Raw genomic sequence first — 19,219 nt, forward strand, 5'->3', positions numbered from 1 at the left:
TGCGGGTCGTGAGTCCAGAAACACTTGATAATTAACCAGCCTCCGAGGTGCTTACAGCCTAGGCTGCCTAGGTATAGCAAGGCTGGGAAATTCTTGGCAAGTGATTATCAGGTCATGTGAAGTGAGAAAGTATAGAAAGGATAAAAAGGAGGATAGAAAGGATAATTTACGTATTAAAGAATTGTGATAAGTGGATTGGGGTAAATAGTGAAGAAATCACAATTATGAGCGTAATTAATGAAGTTTTATTATTTATTTATTTATTTATTTATTAGATATAGTAGCTTGTAAGTTCATAGACCTGACTAAGATAAAGAACAAGGGCACTGCATTTGTAAGAAAATTGTTTTAAGTTAATCTGCCAGATGGGATATGTATGTCGTATATTGATAGTGCATAACCAAGTGTTTCAAATGAATACTGCAGTTCAACAACTACAATGACGACCAAATTGAAGTCCAGTCGAGAGACAAAAGTCCGAAATTATTTTTTACAAAGTTCACACGAAATAATTTGAAGGTGTACGAATGAAATAATATTAATATCGTTAGGGTGACTGTTAAGTGTAAAGGCTGAAGGAACAAGGACAAAAGTCCAACAATACAAAGACAATCCCTTTAATTAAAACTAAAGTTAAGACGCCAAGGGCGACATATGAAGTGGTCATGAATAAAGAAACATGCAAGGGGCTCGATCATTTGATACATTTATTGTAAAGCTGCTTTGCCAAGAACTGGTCCTTATTACAAAGGGCCCTTATAATGAGGCCAGCATACTGTATGAAGAGCCCTCAAAATCAAGTCCGATTTCGACAATATGCTTTTTTATAATGGGAGCGAAATTTTTGAGACTTTTTACACTTTGCTGATCGTACGAGATCATGTTTAACTGATAGAATTTGTTGCATTGTTTGCTGCTTTTAATTTGAGCACTTTGTTACAAAAACTTTGGGTGACTTGGGATTTATGGGAAAGTTGCAAAATATTGATTATCATCTACGTCATAAAACTTATAACTATTGTTAAAACTGCTTATAGCATGACGCTTAGAGTTGCATGTATCTAAATAATCTTGTACTAAAAATAGATAGGTATTACAAAATCGTTTTGTAGAGAATAAAGTTCCTCAGATGGCAATGCACTAGACAGTTTACAAAATTCAATTGTATCGGTTTTACGATTCTCACACAAAGACAAAATAGATACACAAATATTTTTCCTTAATCCCCAACGATCGTAACAAAAACACTTACAGAGAAAATCGTTTCAAACCAAATTGTCGAACGACGACGAATTAGAAAAAGGAAATTGAATCTAAATCCCACAATGTCCACTTAAATTCTAAATCAGTGCCGGCGTGAACACGACACTTCGTCATTAAATAATAGACAATAATATCATTCTAATACCCAATATCCCGTGTTAGGAACAAATGTAGACGTGGACATCCTTATTGCATTAGCGATCGCTCGTGGAATTGTTGAATCAGATAACAATCTGTGGGGACCAATCTGGACTATTTAGCGCGACGGAATGGGCAATTAGGGTATGGCGGATATGCGGGCCCCTTCCTACGGGACGCCTGCGACGCTAAAATGTTACGCCTTACTGAAGATTTAACGAGATTCGTGGCAATTGATTATGCTGATATTTTATTGTGTGCAAGATAGTTTTGTTATTTTGAAGCTTGTTTGTTAAAATGTAAAATTTGTGAGGAAAATTGACTTCAAATTACGAGTCGAATATTCGTGGACCAATAAGCTTAAAATTTAATGAAGGTACATTTTTTTTAGCAAGTTTTAATCTTTCAACAACAAAACAATCTATTTTAATTTTAATGGTTATTAAAACTAAACAGTTTTCCAATAATTCACGCTTAATTACTCGCAAAGCACCGAAAATTGGTTCGTAATTGAAATATTAATTGAACGCGGCAGCATTTTAGGCGTTCGGACACTGTCACAGTGATTCCCTCTCCGATTAGTGGAGGAACGTTTCGGACAATCAACAGACGACGGTTAATACAACACTTGAGATTTTGGCTCGGATTTAATCCTATATTTTATACGCACAGATATTCTTTGGATGAAGTGGTATATATTTTGTGTTTCTATCACATGTTTTTTTCGTTTTGTTGATGACTTGTCGATATTAGTACCATTAAGACACAAAAAGGTGGAAAATGAATTAGGTTAGGTTAGAGTTTAGTTTTGTAGGAGTTTCTGGCCGACCAGCAAAGGAATATCATTGCGGTGCAGAAGAGAGAGGCCGCTCTACCACGAGTATTGTGCTGTCTGGCTTCCACAAGCTTAAAAATATTACTTTAAGACGTATTCGTAGACCTTCAGATAACAATAGGTATAATGTTCACGTATCCATGTCGTTCCAGAGTAAACAAAAGCTGTAAAGGATTAGTAAGCTCTATTGAAATTCAGACAGTAATTATTCTCGTCAAAATTACGTATACGATGGTAATGTTAATCTATTTATCTATTCAGAAATTGTGTCGCAACTCGCTCGTACTCACCCCAACTAATTTAATCACCCACTGGTTTATGCATGTGGAAAATTACATGTATTTGTGTAAAACTATACGATTAGTTAATAGATGGATGTTCTAGTACAATTTCTCATATTTATACAGACGTAGTGATGTTAAACAAAGCGATCAGGACAATGTACCTACTTGCACGAAAACTTTCCACAACGAATTTAAGTAAATGTCCGTCTCCGAAGTTGACCCGTCATAAATTCATCTCACAGTCAAATCTTAAGGTAATTTGTGACGATTTTGTAACTCATTTAATGTGCAAGGAATATAAAGTATACCTAGAGTCTGCTACACGCTTGTCGGAGTCGTGTCGAAACTGAAATTCATTCAGTTTTTAAGTTTTGTTTGTTCCACTTGAGCCCTTCTCAGCGAGTTTCTCTCGTTTACTTTTATGGATCATATTATTTGTTAATACATTTGTATTGTTTATGGTTTTCTTCAATATAAAGCGAACAGCACCCTAATTGGTAACATTGTGTATTGGAATTGCTTGATACGACGCACTGTAATAACATGTTGTGTTTAAATATTCTAATAAAATTGAGAATGGCTATCGCTGAGGTTGTATTTTGATACCATAACGTTCTGTGTTTATGGTTTAACATGTTAGCCTGCCTAAAGATGCATTTAGGCGTGCTTTGAGCTGATGTTTGACTAGTTCTTGTTGTAGTTTAAACTGTTTTGAATTGCTGAGATATTTTTTTATAAATAGCGTAGTAAATTAGTGATATAGGTTGAAGTGTAGCCGCAAATCAGTATGATCTGACTATCAAAGTGCGGTGGAGTGGTGGCGTCGCGCCGCCGACCAGAGCTTATTCATTATTATAATATGATATAGGTACGGACGTCGACTCTCGTCCGTTTTCTCTTATTATGCACGTAACTTTGCGTTATCTATAAAATTATCATCGTCAAGTGTGTTGTTTACATAACAGATGTGACAGGCACCGTATGTTATAATGGATACGTAGGAATTGATTCACTCATTGCACGTACGCCAAATGGATACGAAACTTCCAACTTCTGCCCATTTGTGTATAACTTAGAGGAAGTTAATGGCTGAAGCGATAGTGAGTTTTATTGTGAAAGCTTATTGTGAAAGCTTTTAGTACAGATAACTTAAATACACTTAGTATTAAGGAGGAACATGCAGTTCTAAGAAAGACGAAGTTGAAACTCAATAACCGCGCTATGGTAATTCCTCTCGACAATTTTGATACGTGTAGAATTTAGAATAATAATAAATACATTACGTGTTGAGAATAATTTGCGTGAATACCTAAAGATTGATATACAGGCGCCGACTACCGGTAAGGTTACATGGAAATATTTTTATTAAGCATAATTTATTATCCAGTTATACAATATTGTAGTAGAACTTTCTATGTTGTTTGTTTGATAGGTTTTGATACTTGAAAGCTTCAAAGGATGCTTTATATTTTTAAGCATCATTCTAGTTAAGGTAAAGAATGACAATTATCGTCTGTCATTTGGTTAGTTTGGATCACATACAATTTATAATGTACCTAATATTTGCTCCATTTTGAACTGATATGATATGACTTGAAAGTTTGCGTTTATGTTCTCAGCTTATAATAATTATTTCCCACTTTAATTTTAGTAATATCAAGTATTCCTTATTGTTTACCATTTTATAAGGCAAGCTCAAAACCAGCAATTTACCTACGGGATTCTAAAATGTAGGACAAAAAGACCTCTACAAGTTTATACAATTTGAAAATCTCAAACGCAGTTGCAAGAACTAGCAGGTAACAGTTTATACCGCAGTTACATTCTGTCGACTGCAGTGATGGTTGTGCGCAGATCTAATAAGCGACAAGTCACCGTCTGCCAAAGATTTCCCATTAAAGGCTGGGAAGGAAGCAATAATTCCGCTAAATTTGTTTTCCAGCCCATAGGTAGAGAAAACTCCTTTTAGATAGAAAATTAGATTGAATAGCTACTTATCTATCTGAATATAACAGCCGCAGGCAAGAATAAAATCAGCCTGTCATACTCACACGTAACCAAATAATTTAAAAATGTTTTATTGAAAATTGAGATGGAAATCTCTAGGATTCAAAATTGATTTTTCGTGCTATAAATTTAATAATCATTGATTATGCCACCCTTGTTCAGACAATATAATTCAGTCATTTGCATAGATAAATATGATAGAGGCGTCATCCGATCAAGACTGTTGAAACGGCGCCCATTGTGTGAACGTGACACCAATCATTAGCATCAGATCATAGCTTTTCGATCACGTTTCGATTATTTTTGCATCGTATGTGAATAACGTGTCATGTTGTTTGTCACAGATTTTGTGAGTAGGTGAGTATTATACCTACTTGACAGTCTGTTACTTATTTATGTACTTATTGAGGTCATGTATGATCAACAGATACGGTACGATAAAATGTAGTACGATTTACGAATCGAAATACATTATGTTTTGTTTCGGTATGTTTAATGGAATAAAACAAGACAATCGTTTTGTTTATTGAAGTTTCTTGTTTAACCCGTTGAGCGCGGTTATCGCGAAATATAATTAAGGTAGAACCTCAATAAGCGGCAATGCGAAGACTTCATTCCTAGGTATTTATAGTGGTAATGAAAATATCGGGGCGGGCCGGCACGAGCTTGGTAACCACCGCTGTGATAGAACATACCACTTGCTACCAACCGCTTTGTACCTCGTTTAAAGAGGTTTTATTTAGACAGGAATTTTCGAAATTTCTTTCGTATATATGTTTTTATTTCAAGCATAGGCGTCAGACTTTAAAATGTACGAGTATTTTGACTACCATTGCCTCTTAAGTGTAGCTTCATGATAAGTGCGTCTCTGTTAGAGAAATTTAATTAATGACAATTGAAAAAGGAAAAATAATTGAAGTAAGTATAAGAATTCGGATATGAAGTTTCATGTGTATTTCACTCACATATTTCACAGAGAAGATCTGTGGAGCTTTCATTAATAAGAATTATTTAGAAAGATAGTACTTAGTACAGAATAAAATCAATATTTGTTTTAACCGATTTATTTGACGAATTACCTATTTAATATTTAATGAGCTAAATGAATTATAATTGAATGACAGGTACTTTGACTTACTGAATATTGATAAACGAATTATTTTTCGCAATTATGGTACGCTCCTCTTGCCTATTTATTGTCAATTAGATACACTCTGAAGTAATCTATTTATTAAATTAGTTCAAGAAGACAAGTCGGTGGTGATGAAAGATTTCTTCTTTTTTTCCTAAGATTACTTTTCTATATCTTTCCTATAATATATGTACTTAATAAACATAAATACTACTTGTTTGATATCTACTGTGACATGAATATCTACTAGTCGAATAAGAAGTTTTTTTGCATTTAATAGCATTATTTTCTCGAAAGAGGTTTATCATTAATTCTTGGGAAACTAGACAACTAAATTTGCTTTTTTTTTCAACGGCTCCCGTTCTATTTAATTAAATCCTTGTGTAGCGGGGATTTGACAAACACTCAAGTCACGTGCAAGATACCCAGACTTAGGACAAGCATTCGTGGATCACATTCTACGCGGGGATCGAACCCACAGTGGTTTTGCCTTGGTGACTCAGCCACTCGGTTACCCATGGATTTAATGAGTAAAACCGCTGTAAACGGCTAGTTTAGACTTAATATTAAGTAAACTCTCATATCAATTAATCTTCGTTGAATGATAACCTATTTTCGACCCTGAGTTATACGCAATCTTAGTATCATCTTAAATGATGGCTTAAGTGGAATATAATTTATGGCAGTATTAACGACATAGAGCAATTGTAATAGATATAGCTGCCATAATATAGGACTAGACATAAACTTGCGGATATCTTTATTTTGCGTAACATATAACATTGTATTATGACAAGATAATTACTAAAACATAATGGCCGTGTGTCTTCTTACCTACAATTTATTAATTTTATAAATAGTTCCAGAAAAATATGCTTACATTTTTTATGTATCAAGATTTTAAATGCAGTTTGTTAGTTTTATAAATCTCTTATAAACAAGAGTAAGCAATGAAAAAAATGTGGTATTACATTTGTTTAAGTAGCTTTATTTATTCTCTTTATTCGTTTGAAAGATTTCGAAGCTATGCCAGTCTGCCGATTTGAATAACTTTCGCCTAACTTGAAGTTAGATCGTGCCCATGTACGCTCCAGGATAAACGCTACTTTTATTACAATTAATAGAAACTATGATACAAAATGAATAATTTCCGAAAACTCAGTATAAACAAGAGTTGACTCTTGTTTATACTGAGTTTATCGCAGTCGCAAAGCGGAACAAACCAGCTCACGACGGCACCGCGCAGATAATTACCGCTAATCCGCAGTTGCTTCTCTTTGTTAGCCAAACGATTAAAATAATAATCACGACTTTAATACACTGAAATGAGACGTTTTCTTCCCCATTCTGTAGACGGTAATAACCGTGTAAAAGTTGCTACATTGTCGCTAACTGTCGGCTTCGCTCAGCCATAAATCTATTCCGGGTATCTATTTATTAAGTCGTTTTGTAGCCCTATTAAATATTGGTTAGATTAATTAGACATTGATAGCAGCTGTTTGCTTGTTAATTAGCGAAGTATCTTACACGTAACTGGTTCTATACAGTTTGTATTGGCTCTACTTTTAACAGCGGGATATCTTTATGTTTTACCGTTTTTAGTAAATTGTAGGATAGTGGACTGTTAATTCTAGATTCAAAATGCTTTTTTGCACTTTGTCTTGAGTTTGGAAAACGGAACTAAATAAGGTCATGCTCTGAGTTAATATTGAACTATGAAATAATATAGTTTTAAATTGACCGTATAAGAATAATACCCTACGTTTGCGGGTAAATAGACAATTAAATGGATACTACACTCGTGATACTTTTTTCTTGTTTAACTAGACAATAACAATACCGCGGCTTTATTTCATCGTATCCTCATCATCAGCCGATATTCGTCCACTTCTGGACAAGCTGAGCTTTATTTAAATTTGACTTAATATGTACAGCGTTAAAGTTGCAAATACTCAAAAGTCGGATGCCACTCTAGGCTATGTAGAGCGCTATCTCTCTTCTGCAATTACAAAAATATGACCTAGTGGTAGGCGAGTACAGAAGGTGAGTAATATGGGGTATTTAACTTGCACGCCAGTAAACGTGGAAATGATCATTAAGTTAACTATGTAAGAGCAATTTGTGGTAAGCAACGAGGATACTTTTGGTATGTTAATTAGTTTTGTAGGTTTTAGCTCTGAAGATCATACATTTCTATTAAATTATTGTAGTGTATGTGACATAGTGTAAATTAGTTGACTTCGGCAAAGTAAATATAAATTGTGTACTGATTTTGGATGACTTAGTATGTTTGTTTGTATGTTACGCCGTAGCGCTTTATTTGCTGTTAAGATTATTGTAACGTAAATGGCCTATAGGGCTAATAAAACTATTTTTTTAAAGCTTTTGCGAAGAATCTTAGGACGCTGTCGCTAGTAATGTTGCAACGATTTACAACTTAAGGGTGAAGATTTTCCGTAATTTCCCTTATTTTTTATGTTATTTAAAGATTTAATTTTGAAAATACACATTACAACAGTGGATTCTATTAATACATTGATTGGGAAGAAATTGAAATTATTAAAGAAACTTGGGGCATAGACATTTACGAGACTTCTTTGGAGTTACAGTTTCGAAAGTTCTAAACCGATATAAATGGATGCATGTCAAAAGATATTCGTTATTACTATCATACCCGTACGTCAACCCTAATAGGAGACATCAGATGAATTAGTACACATACACAATTGAACTCACTACTTACATCAATCATTTCACATAAGACTATTATTACAAAGAAAAAAACGTCATTACATATGTGTTGTTTATATACAAGCAAATAAATGAGCTCCAAATGACGTCTGATGATGAAATGACTTGACAAGAACCATCTATTGTTATCGATGCGTCGTGATGTCGCCGTGATTAGAAAACTAACTATATAATATATAAGTACGGAATGTGATCACATCACAAATCAATTTCACAAATTGAAACATGACTGTAGATACAATGGTTGTTTTTTCGTTTCAGCTGGGCCCCATTGACGCCGGTGATTGAACTTCTAATTGGCAATGAGAACTGTCATCGGTCACGCTGTTTCTGGCAGTCACGATCCTGACCGTCCGACTGGACTGCGGCATAGGTGACAACTGTACGGTTCAGAAAGTAACCGGTGCGCGACAGTTCCAAACTAGTTTTCCTCATGAAGCGTTTCTGTTTTCTATTCAGATTAGAGTGTAACTGTATCCTTTTTGGAGGTTTCACTTAGTGATGTATTGCAGTTGTTTGTGACGATGGATGGATATAGTTGATGTGGAAATTATTATTGATACGCTAATAATTGAATTTGGGATTTCCGAGAATCGATATCACTGAATTTGTGACGAGTATAATTGGAAATTGAAACTATGCGGGATTTTTAGTGCAAAGTTAGTAGTAGTGTACGGATGAAAAATTATAAATGATGAAACGTGTACCTAAGTATTGATTATCGCATGATCAAATAATGGCATTCTTCCACATTGTTTAGCGGCAGTATGCAACAGATCGTGTCGCCAACACAGAACATTTCCTACGTCGTATGTTAACGGTGTTAACTCATTACCGCCTCGCGGGCCTTGTCTCAGCCATTTGAGGAGACAAAATGGCGTCCGTCGTAAATTACCATATTTTTAGTAAAATTTACACTTTGCCATTATCTACCGGTCGGGCACCGCAGTCGAGTCAACGCCCTCAAACCATCCGGATCTAATTACGTAGTGTCATTAACATTGCGGAGGCGGCACGTCGGCCTAGGAAATGGAATCGAATCATTAGTAGTTTGATTACAAAAAAGGCTTAATAGAAATATAATAACGTCCGACGGAGAAGAAATTGTAAAAAGATTGTAGAGCGATCCAATAATTGGCGGTTATTTGTCGATACGGTTTGGAGCGGATAATGGGTTGGGACGCCTCGACGTGACTCCAGGCCGTACTGCACGACCCGGCCGCATCCTCACTCGCTGAGCAGGCTAGCTTAGCGGTAAGCAGATCGATTTGTATGATACGAATCAATCAGATATACTAACAAGCGCTTGAACTATGCTACCGGGTAGCTCCATCATGATTAGATCAGTGTTACAACCAGCACAGATCATACACAACATTATGATTGGACTACACATTGTTAGCCTCTAATCTCATCAATATTTTTTTCTACTTCTGTCATATTTGACGTTACTCGTAAATGTCTTTTCGTTATTATCATTCATGTTTCATCCTTTTATTAAAGCGACATACCGAACAATGAAATACCATATTCTATTCAGTAAATCTTTACACCAAGTGAAAACACGATTTGCCGTGAAGATTTCGTGTTAACAAAGCATTTTGTGATCATTTATCGGCGGCTGCAACGGTTACTTACGAAATTCGCGTAAAACCGACGCCATTGAACGTTTACGAGTGAAGCTGGGCCGCGAATACAGCGTGACGGAGGTAGCGCGTGGGGTATGTCCGCTAGCAGGTCAGGAGGACGTTGTTGTGTACGCATAAACTATTGTGGAAGGTCTGTTTAAGAAAATCCTTCGACTTTCTGGGTTTTATGTAAGGCTAAATGAGCCATTTTCATAAAGGTCGTATTTAAGTCAAATAAACAATCAACACATCTCTCCTCCTACCTAGTAACCAATGCGCTTTATTTTGACAGCTACGAGTCATTCACTTTGAGTAACATCTCAAGAATCTATGCCACGCGGATGTAGATTAAAACTTGAGCAACAGATTGCTAATAACAATATAATTTATGTGTATCATTTGCATCTATTGTATTTAAGAGCGATCTTTTGTTTGGCATTTGAATTTTAACATCCGTATCATTTTGGGTACCTACCGAATCCTATCCGCCCACCTGCTTAGTAATATGACACCAAAAATTCATCTTAAACGATCTCCTTAAGACAGTTGTTTGTAGCCTTCGGATCCACGTTCGATTTGGGTCGCTTGTTTTGAGGCCCAACCAACTACCACAATGAATTTTCTATACACTATTTTTATAAATCAAGTATATAATACTAGTGCGAGCGTGACGTATTTAAAGAGTTACGTGATAACCTGGTTTGTTGAGTTTTTATAAAATTATTTTGTCAAAGGCCGCGAATTTGTGTAGTGTTACTTTCTGGGAGATAATACTTAGACTTAAAAAATACCTACGTGCGTCTTTATTTTGACGATTGATTCGACCTTGCCCCATTTATCATTGTTAGGATCTGTTTGATCCAAAGAACTGTATTCAATATCACTTGTGCGTCGATAAGTGAAGTGAGTATACAGAATGTTTTGTGCATGTGATTAGATCGAGTTTGCGTTATTATAACTAATAGCAATTTCTTGTTGAACCTTATCTTGAGAAACGCCTCTAATAGATGATGTTGTCACGTGGAATATTAATATAACACTTGACAGTTCAATAAGTGAGGTAGGGAGGGCGTAAACTCGGGGTTTTTCTTGGAGAAAGACCTAGGCGTACAAGTAAATCAACCATTTTTTGTAGGTAATGGTATTATTCTAAGTGATGTTGTAAAAAGCACTTTATTAAAGCAAACTACTTGAACTAAATAAGTTTATTTATTAGGCTTTTTATGCAAACTAGCTACGTTATATTTAATTGCACAATGATTTCAGTTATTGACCGGCCTAATACAAGTTGCTGTAGCGAGTAGGTAATAATAAATAAACACTGCAGAACTGATTAAAGTTTTGGAAATTCCTATTAACTTAATCATTAATTAACACATTTGATTAAGCTACCTACAATATTACTTTATTTTGATAAATCTTTTTCCTTTGTAGGTACTTCAAGTTTACGATTCACGATTCCGTTACGATTTAAAATAAAGTCAGAACTAGACAAATAGGTAGCCACGTATCCGTAGACTTGATCCCTTAACTAGGTATGAACCTATAAAATTTAAGGTTTTTAAGTTCATTTTTTTACTTTAAGAACTTTTTCCACAATCTTGTAATCTAACACTTCTAGACTGCATAGTTTGTCTGGGACTTTGAGTAGGTAAAACTTTTAACTAATTTTAATGAATCTGCGTAGAACGGACGTATATAATTACACATAAAGCAATATGTGTAACTAGTTTTTTATTTAAAGGAATCAGTTTTTTTATTGAATAGTTCATGTTTTATTACATATTTACAGATATTTTTTTATGTGGATGTGTCTAGGTATATTAAACTAGGTTTAACTAAACATGGACTGTATACAATTTCACGAGATCTCTATAATTTACTAATGCTTAAGTCGAAATGAGGGAAAGCAGATTAATTATTAACGTTTCTTTTTGTTTAGTGACAAAAAAGTGAGCCCTCCTAAGATAATTATCTGTTACTGTATTAAAAAAAAAATACGACTCCGACAAAATTGTTTGCTTGATCATTGGTGAAACTAGCGTTTTCGTCTTTTTTCTTGAATTCGCTTTCTGACACGACTTGCAAGTAAATTGATGGCCACACATTTAGAATTCTGTTGTAATTGAAACTCGTTGATGGTAGATCAGTTTTTATACGTATAGTTCTTAGTGACCTAGCAGTAAATTAATCTAATACATTACGTTTTACAAGCATTTGCGTGATCAACAAATGCTTGTTCTGAGTCTGGGTGTCATGCATGTATCACTTGAATGTTTGTTAAAGTCCACTTCTTGCGGAACTCTAGAATTCAAGGCTTAGTGCGGAAGTTATTTTTTTAAGTATTTTAGAATTTTATTTAATAGTTCTCTATCATTTACTTTTTGGGGGATTTATGGATATCATGCTCAAAGAAAAGCTCGTCATACTATTGAACAGTTTCAAACTACCATAGTCGCATCCATAGGGTGTTGTTATTTACATTATTGATTGAACAGACATCTGCTCAAGTTATCTATAATAGGAAAGCTTCGATGACGGGTACTTTTTGTAAGTGATCACCAACATTCACCATCACTGCTTCAATGATCTGCCTACTTACCGACATGATATCGATTCCATAAAAAATCTATTGTATTACAACAAAAAGCCTTATTTTCTGAGCACGTCCTATATATTGTGTTTTACAATGAAATAATTAGCCAGTTCACTAACGGGAACATTTTTTGTTTAGCTTTTTTCTCTTGTTTGTAATTCAATATTTTTTTGAGTGGGAGTTACGCATTTTAAGTAGATCAAGGTATAGGGATAGGTATTGTTAAGCAGGCGGATTATTCTATTATACCGTACCTCTAAAACACTGTTATTACCTTCAAAATTAAAATATAGTACGAATGAATAAATCAAAATAATTTGTGAACACCCTGTAACGTATTTTTTCACAATCCAGCGACGACTGGTCAGCATCTAGTTTGGCCGTTAAAAAATATAATAATAATTTGTAAAAAAAAGATAAATATATATTAAAAAAAAACATTTATCGGTAAAGCCAATGTGTTCTCTTATTGTGTGCTTTTATTTTTCGACCTTTATTTGTGTGTTTTAATATCAGGTATAAATAAGGTCTTATTTTATATCAAGAGTGGTGTTGTGTTAGTATGTTTGATGTCGAACACAGACCCTTGCATCAGTAATCATGAATATTATTAATAATAACATGAAGTAGAAGCTACCTTAGACCTAGACTACCTTAATCAGCTCAACAATTTAAATAAAGTGAACCAAGTAGCTATGTGCCGTCACGATCGTTTCAAGTAATTATATTTTAGTACTCATTACTCACAAACTTTGTAAACTAGCAATCTGTTCCTCTCGTTGGTTTTCGAGGCTTAAAAAACTAAGTGACAATATCAAATGCCTCCCACGAAGTTGGGAAGTACACCTTAGTTAATAAAAACTTCAGCCAACATCTATTGTAGCAATCTATCTTTGTAGAAAAATAAAACAAAAGAGACTTCTTTGTTTTAAGGCTCAGGTACAAGGTTTACTATGCCATTGTATCTACCAGCGTGCAATACTTTACATTTTCAATTATCTCCAATGTTCACCTGTCCCTTAATAATTCGTTAATTCACCAAGTCTTAGCACGAGACTTTCTAGCGTAAAGTAATAGCATTGTTTAAAGTCATTGTTACCTCACATTGCATTCCACATAAATGTTCTCGAACAAAAGAAAACAAAAAAAACAAACTCAGGATAAAGGAACCAAGGAAACAAAAACAAAAAAAAAAACATAATTCAATAATATAAATATTGCATTTATTTCAACGAATTCTGCAAATATAATAACTGTAGATAATAATTATAATAATACTATTCAGTTTACAAGACTTTCAATCTTTCCCTAGGCGACGAGTCATCGCCGCGATATACCAAAGAACTCTTTCACTGGCTGGCACAGGACTTTGTTTCAAATAACTATTTAGAATAACGTCATCTGAATAACAGTAAATGCAGAGCGCATAAAATTAGGTTAAACATTAAATTATACAAATTAAAATTAAATTATTGGAAGTCGTATTGGAGGCAAATTCAATATCAAGGTGTACGTCAGTCGCCTTGACGTAAATACGTTTAGGTATCTACATGACAAACAAAAATAATAGTAAAACTAAAGAACAAAAATAAATACAAACATAACAAAAATAAAAAAATAATAATAACAAAAAGCGATATGCAAATAAACATGCTTTACATCCAAACTAAAACCATAATGCCGTTGTATGTATTCGAGAAGTAGTAAATAATACGATATTATGTTCTTTACGAGTCACCGGGACATTTGCATTTGAAAGATCAATAGAGACGTATCAACGTGTTTAGGAGACGGTAGCGAAAATTTCCACGTAATAAACAAGGGTACGGCGGCGGCTCCCGCGGCGCGTGCGCACCGGCGCGGGCGCAAGCCGCAGCGCTCGTGCGCCCCGCGTACGCAACATTGAAATCTGAAGAAAATATTTGCATATCGCCTAACGCCCCAATCGAGACCCACTTTTATGTAAATGTCACGAAAGAATAGTGAAATACGCGAGCGGGACCCCACACGACCGCGACTCATTATTATGTTAAAACCGACAACTTCTAATGTTATGTCTGTATGTATTTTTGTACTTTTAGGCTCGCGCCCTTTAGCCGAGACCCTTCCGAAAGATATGCGAAGTAAACTAATTAGATACATTTATATCACAAGTTCTTAAGATGCCTCTACGAAACAAATAATTTATTTATATCTACCTATAGATAAGAACTATCGAAATACACAATACGAACAGCGGTCGGAGATAATTTTACAATGCACAACGTTACATCTAGTAGTATACTTTTAACTATTTACAGTGGAGCTCAAGAGAAAATAATTTACAAAACACTTGGATCCTACAAGGCACCTTATTTTAAATAATTATAGACTTCAGGCTTCGCTATGACTTTACATAATAACAACTAAAACATTTAAATTCTCTAAAATATATAATTTGGTTTTCATTACAATCCTACAACAATCGACATGTCGCTAATACCTAATAGGAGTTTTAAATACGAACAACTAGGAAGAATAATATTATGCAACAGATTACTAGTCTAAATCTCTCCGTGGTGTTGGCTTTCAATATGTAGAGCAAACTCAATATAATAAGGTAATAAAAACAAAGAAAACAATGGACACTGATGTGCCGTTTCCGAGAAAGTCTTTTGATTGGCATCATTTAAATAATTGATTATTCATGTGGAGCGAAATGCATGTGCGCCAGATCGGTCCCATTAGATATACGACGTCCTTCACGCGTCCTAACTCCTACCATTGTTGTGTATCGTTTGCATTTGTATAGTGCTTAGAGCGGCCGCCCACCGCACCGGCCGGCCCGCCTCTCTCGGCGCAACACGTGCCGGCCCGGTGCTAGCCGCCCTGGTCCGACAACACCAACACTACTCTTTCACTCCTCCAGTAATGCCGATCACGGGCTACGGAAAAAATTCTCTATTTCACACTAATTTTAGATTTATATTATCATTTGAACATTGAGTAATGCTTTTTTACTGTTGCCACGCTCCGAACTAAAGGTGCTCAGTAATTATTTGAATTACGAAATAATTTCTGAGATTGAATCGGCTGCGTACGTGCCGACATTACCTTTCGCATCTAACCGACTGACTTGGCGCTTATTTAACTCGGTACTGTTTAGATTATATACTTTATGTATTAGGAATTGTTACTCTTAGTTTATTACTTAAAGAGTTTCCTGCCTATTGAAATACTAACAAAACGGAGAGATAATTTTAAACTATTTCAGTTACACCTAAATTTTATTTACAAAAGGACTCACTAGTAGGAAAATAGCAACGACCGTCACGGCACGAATTGAGCTTCGCTCGAATCGCATGTGACCGCTTCGTCTAGCAGCAGCACAGATCATCAGACTTCACGTCCGAGCGAAGCTCGCCGCTGCGAGGTTCTACGTAAGAAAATGCGCAATCGCGTAGTGCTGGTGAGCGCTAGGCGACTCGCTCCGCGGTCAAGTAGTACACTCACCGTTTCCGGCGAGCTGTGGTCGCAGGAAGGCGTTGTGCAGGTCGCCGCCCATGCCGCTCTCGAGCCGCGCCGCCATCTGCATCAGCGCGAGCGTGCTGTCGTCGCCGGCGCCCGCGCCGCTCTCCAGCCGCGCGCGCACCGCTGCGATGTGACCGCGCGTGAACACGTGGTCCTGCACCGAGTACTTGTGACTGTACTTGAAGTCACACACCCGGCACTCCTCCGGAGGAGGCGCGTCGGACACCTCCATCAACCCGGCGGCTAAGCGCGCCTTCTTCTCTTTGGCACGTGCGTTTTGGAACCAAACTTGCACTACGCGTTTAGGCAGCCCGATCTCTCGCCCGAGCGCCTCGCACTCGGCCATAGTAGGGGTTTTGTAGTCACCGAATAACGATTTCATAATCTTCACTTGCAAGGATGACATTTGTGTGCGATAACGTTTGCCGGGGGGTCGCGCCGATTGCTGGCCGGTCAGTGGCGAAGTCGGCTCGTCTTCCTCGTAGAACTCCATTGTCTCGGAAGCGGTGTCGGAACGCTCGTCAGCATCCGATCCCGGCCGTGACAGGTCTACTGGTTTGCTGAGATCTAGTGGTATCTCTGATTTTCCATGTTCAGGGCGTCTTTCAGAAGATTCATTGTTCCCGCCACCGTTTTGTTGGGCGGCGGCGTGAGCTTGCAATTCACTTACATAGCGTTTCATTGACTCCTCACTGTACTGCTTGATAAATTTCTCCATGTCTGAGTGAAAAGGTGGAAAAATAGGGGGCAACATGGGAGCCCCCGCTTGGGAAAAATTTTGCTGCCGGTCACTTTGTTGGGAGCCAAAACTGGGTGTTGATTCAGTACTTAATTCTTCATCGGGTAATGCGTCGACATTAATTTCCCCTCTCGCACATTGATCTGCATGTTTTGTGCTTAGATGACTTTCTAGAGCGCTCTTTACTTTGAACAAAGCTGGACAAAACGGACATCGTTTGTTTATCACTTGTGCATGCGCACGAAACTGTCCTTTCCTCTCACGTGCTCGTGTATTTTGGAACCAAACTTGTACCACTCTTTTTTTTAGTCCTACTTCGCGTGCGATGTTTTCAAGCATTTTTCGAGAAGGATTAGATTCGATTTGGTATTTTTGGTAGAGGTAATCCAGTTGTTCGGGTAAAATGGTAGTCCTCAAGCGCTTATCCTTCGGCTGCTCCCCAGTGTCTACTTCTTCATACTCATCAAATTTCCTTTTGGCGACTTGTTGGTTTAGAGCCGCTACTAATGGATGGCGAGCCTCATCACTCCCAAGGGTTGCGTTTAATTGTTGCAGCTGCGCATGCTGCTGCAAGATCCCAAAAGGGGAATCTGGTGGATAAGTGGGAAATAGATTTGGGTTCATTATGTGAACAAGTTGATGTTCCCGCCACAAATCAAACCGAGGGAAGACTAGGTTGCATTTATCACATTGAAAATTTCCATCCTTTTCTTCACGAGGCGTGTGCGACAGAGGAGTAACTGGCGTTAGAGGCGCTGGGGGCGCAGGAGATACGGGGTAGTTGGGCGCAGCCGGAGTGGGCGTGCGAGGCGGGGCGGGCGATACGGGTACGTGAGGAGTGTGATGTTCGACATTGCTTGAGTTGGAATCTTCGCTGCTTAATGTAGCTGCTACTTGAGCAGCCGCCGCCTGTGCTTGTGCTGATCTTTTAGCATCCTCTTCTTTAAAACAATGAGTCTTCTGATGTCTTATTAGTTCATAGTATCTTTGGAATACTAATTGGCACTTCTTGCACTGATAGTTAAGGCCTGGTGTGCGCTGAAATCTATTGGCGTCATCTGTGGCGCTTGCAGGTGGATCTGCGGCTGGTTGGTTTTCATAGACTTTCCTTGCTTTTTGACGTGCATTTTGAAACCATACAACAATCACTCTTGGACTTAATCCCAGTAACTTCGATAAATATTCGAGATCATCATCTTTGGGATATGCGTTATTTTCAAAGAATTCTTGTAATACTTTTATTTGATAATCAGTGAATCTAGTTCTGTTGGCGCGTTTGCCAGAAGACCCCGTTGAGCTGTTGGATCCGTTCGAATTGCCCCCGGAAAGTCCGAAATCGGCCGGTCCCCTGCCAGGACTGAGGCTGCGATTCGGGGTCAGAGTTAGGACGTTCGGGGGCGCGGAGTTTGGGGACGTGAAACTTGGATTCAGCTTAGGTGGTAGCATTGATGGATGAGGCGGCTGAGGTATACTCGTTGCCGGAATAGAATCCAACTGAGATTGAATCAGTGAATTTAGAGACATATGCGTTGGAGTCTGCGGTCGTGATTTGTTCTGCAAAAGATGATCATTGCTTTGCATTGGAGCAGGACTCTGCGATGGTGCCTGAGGAAATATAAAACTCTTGTCTTCCTGGTGACGATCATCATATGAATGATACTTTTCCTCAATTGAAGGTTCATCACTAGGCTCCGATTTAACCTCTTGCTGCATCATCATACTATTATCTTCAGTTTTGGCCTTTTTCTCAGGAGGGGGCTTACCTTCATCTGAACTTGCTGATGAATCTAAGGGAGTCACCTTGGCCTCTCCGGTCTTCTCATACTCTTCCAAGTTGAGCGTCGTGGATGGTGGGTTGTTGAAGTTATAGGGCGAGTCTTTGTTTCGCTGACGTTCCTTGAAGAGGGTGTTTCTGAACCAATGTTTGATTACCTTAGTTGCAAGTCCAGATTGCTGAGCCATCTTCGCGATAGCCTCGTCACTAGGCGAGTTGTTAATGTCAAAGTGAGCTCGCAGAATCTTTAATTGTTCATCAGTGATGCGAGTGCGAGCTCTCTTTTGTCCAGCTGCAGCGTTAGCCTGCAAACAAAAGAGATCTTTGTTAAATCGAATCTTTTAAACCAAAGAAACGAAACGAGTTTTAAGTTGTCAAAGGGTTCACTTATTTATGTATAACGATATTAAGCAGGTAAGTCCGAATACTAAGGGAAGTCGTTACTAATAATAATGGTCGGACCCTTCATACAACAATAGATTCTCTGTCGCCTTGTGCAAACAGATAGCTAACGTAAATCGTCGGGCTTATCTCACAATACGTCGTAGTTATCCTTATTGCC

General features: G+C 37.3%; 1 protein-coding gene across 1 annotated transcript in view; it reads right to left on the bottom strand.

Annotated features, from left to right (window-relative positions):
- Positions 1–13,835: 13,835 nt before the first annotated feature.
- The window catches only part of LOC113496940 (zinc finger homeobox protein 3), a 50,203-nt gene continuing 44,819 nt past the window's right edge, over positions 13,836–19,219 (bottom strand). Inside the window, exon 4 of the mRNA XM_026876346.1 lies at positions 13,836–18,962. Within this exon, the coding sequence (XP_026732147.1) occupies positions 16,110–18,962 (2,853 nt within the window). The 3' untranslated portion in view covers positions 13,836–16,109. The remainder of the gene's footprint in view (positions 18,963–19,219) is intronic.

Source organism: Trichoplusia ni, chromosome 1 (genome assembly GCF_003590095.1).
Source record: "Trichoplusia ni isolate ovarian cell line Hi5 chromosome 1, tn1, whole genome shotgun sequence".
In the NCBI taxonomy this organism is placed as follows: Eukaryota; Metazoa; Arthropoda; class Insecta; order Lepidoptera; family Noctuidae; genus Trichoplusia; species Trichoplusia ni.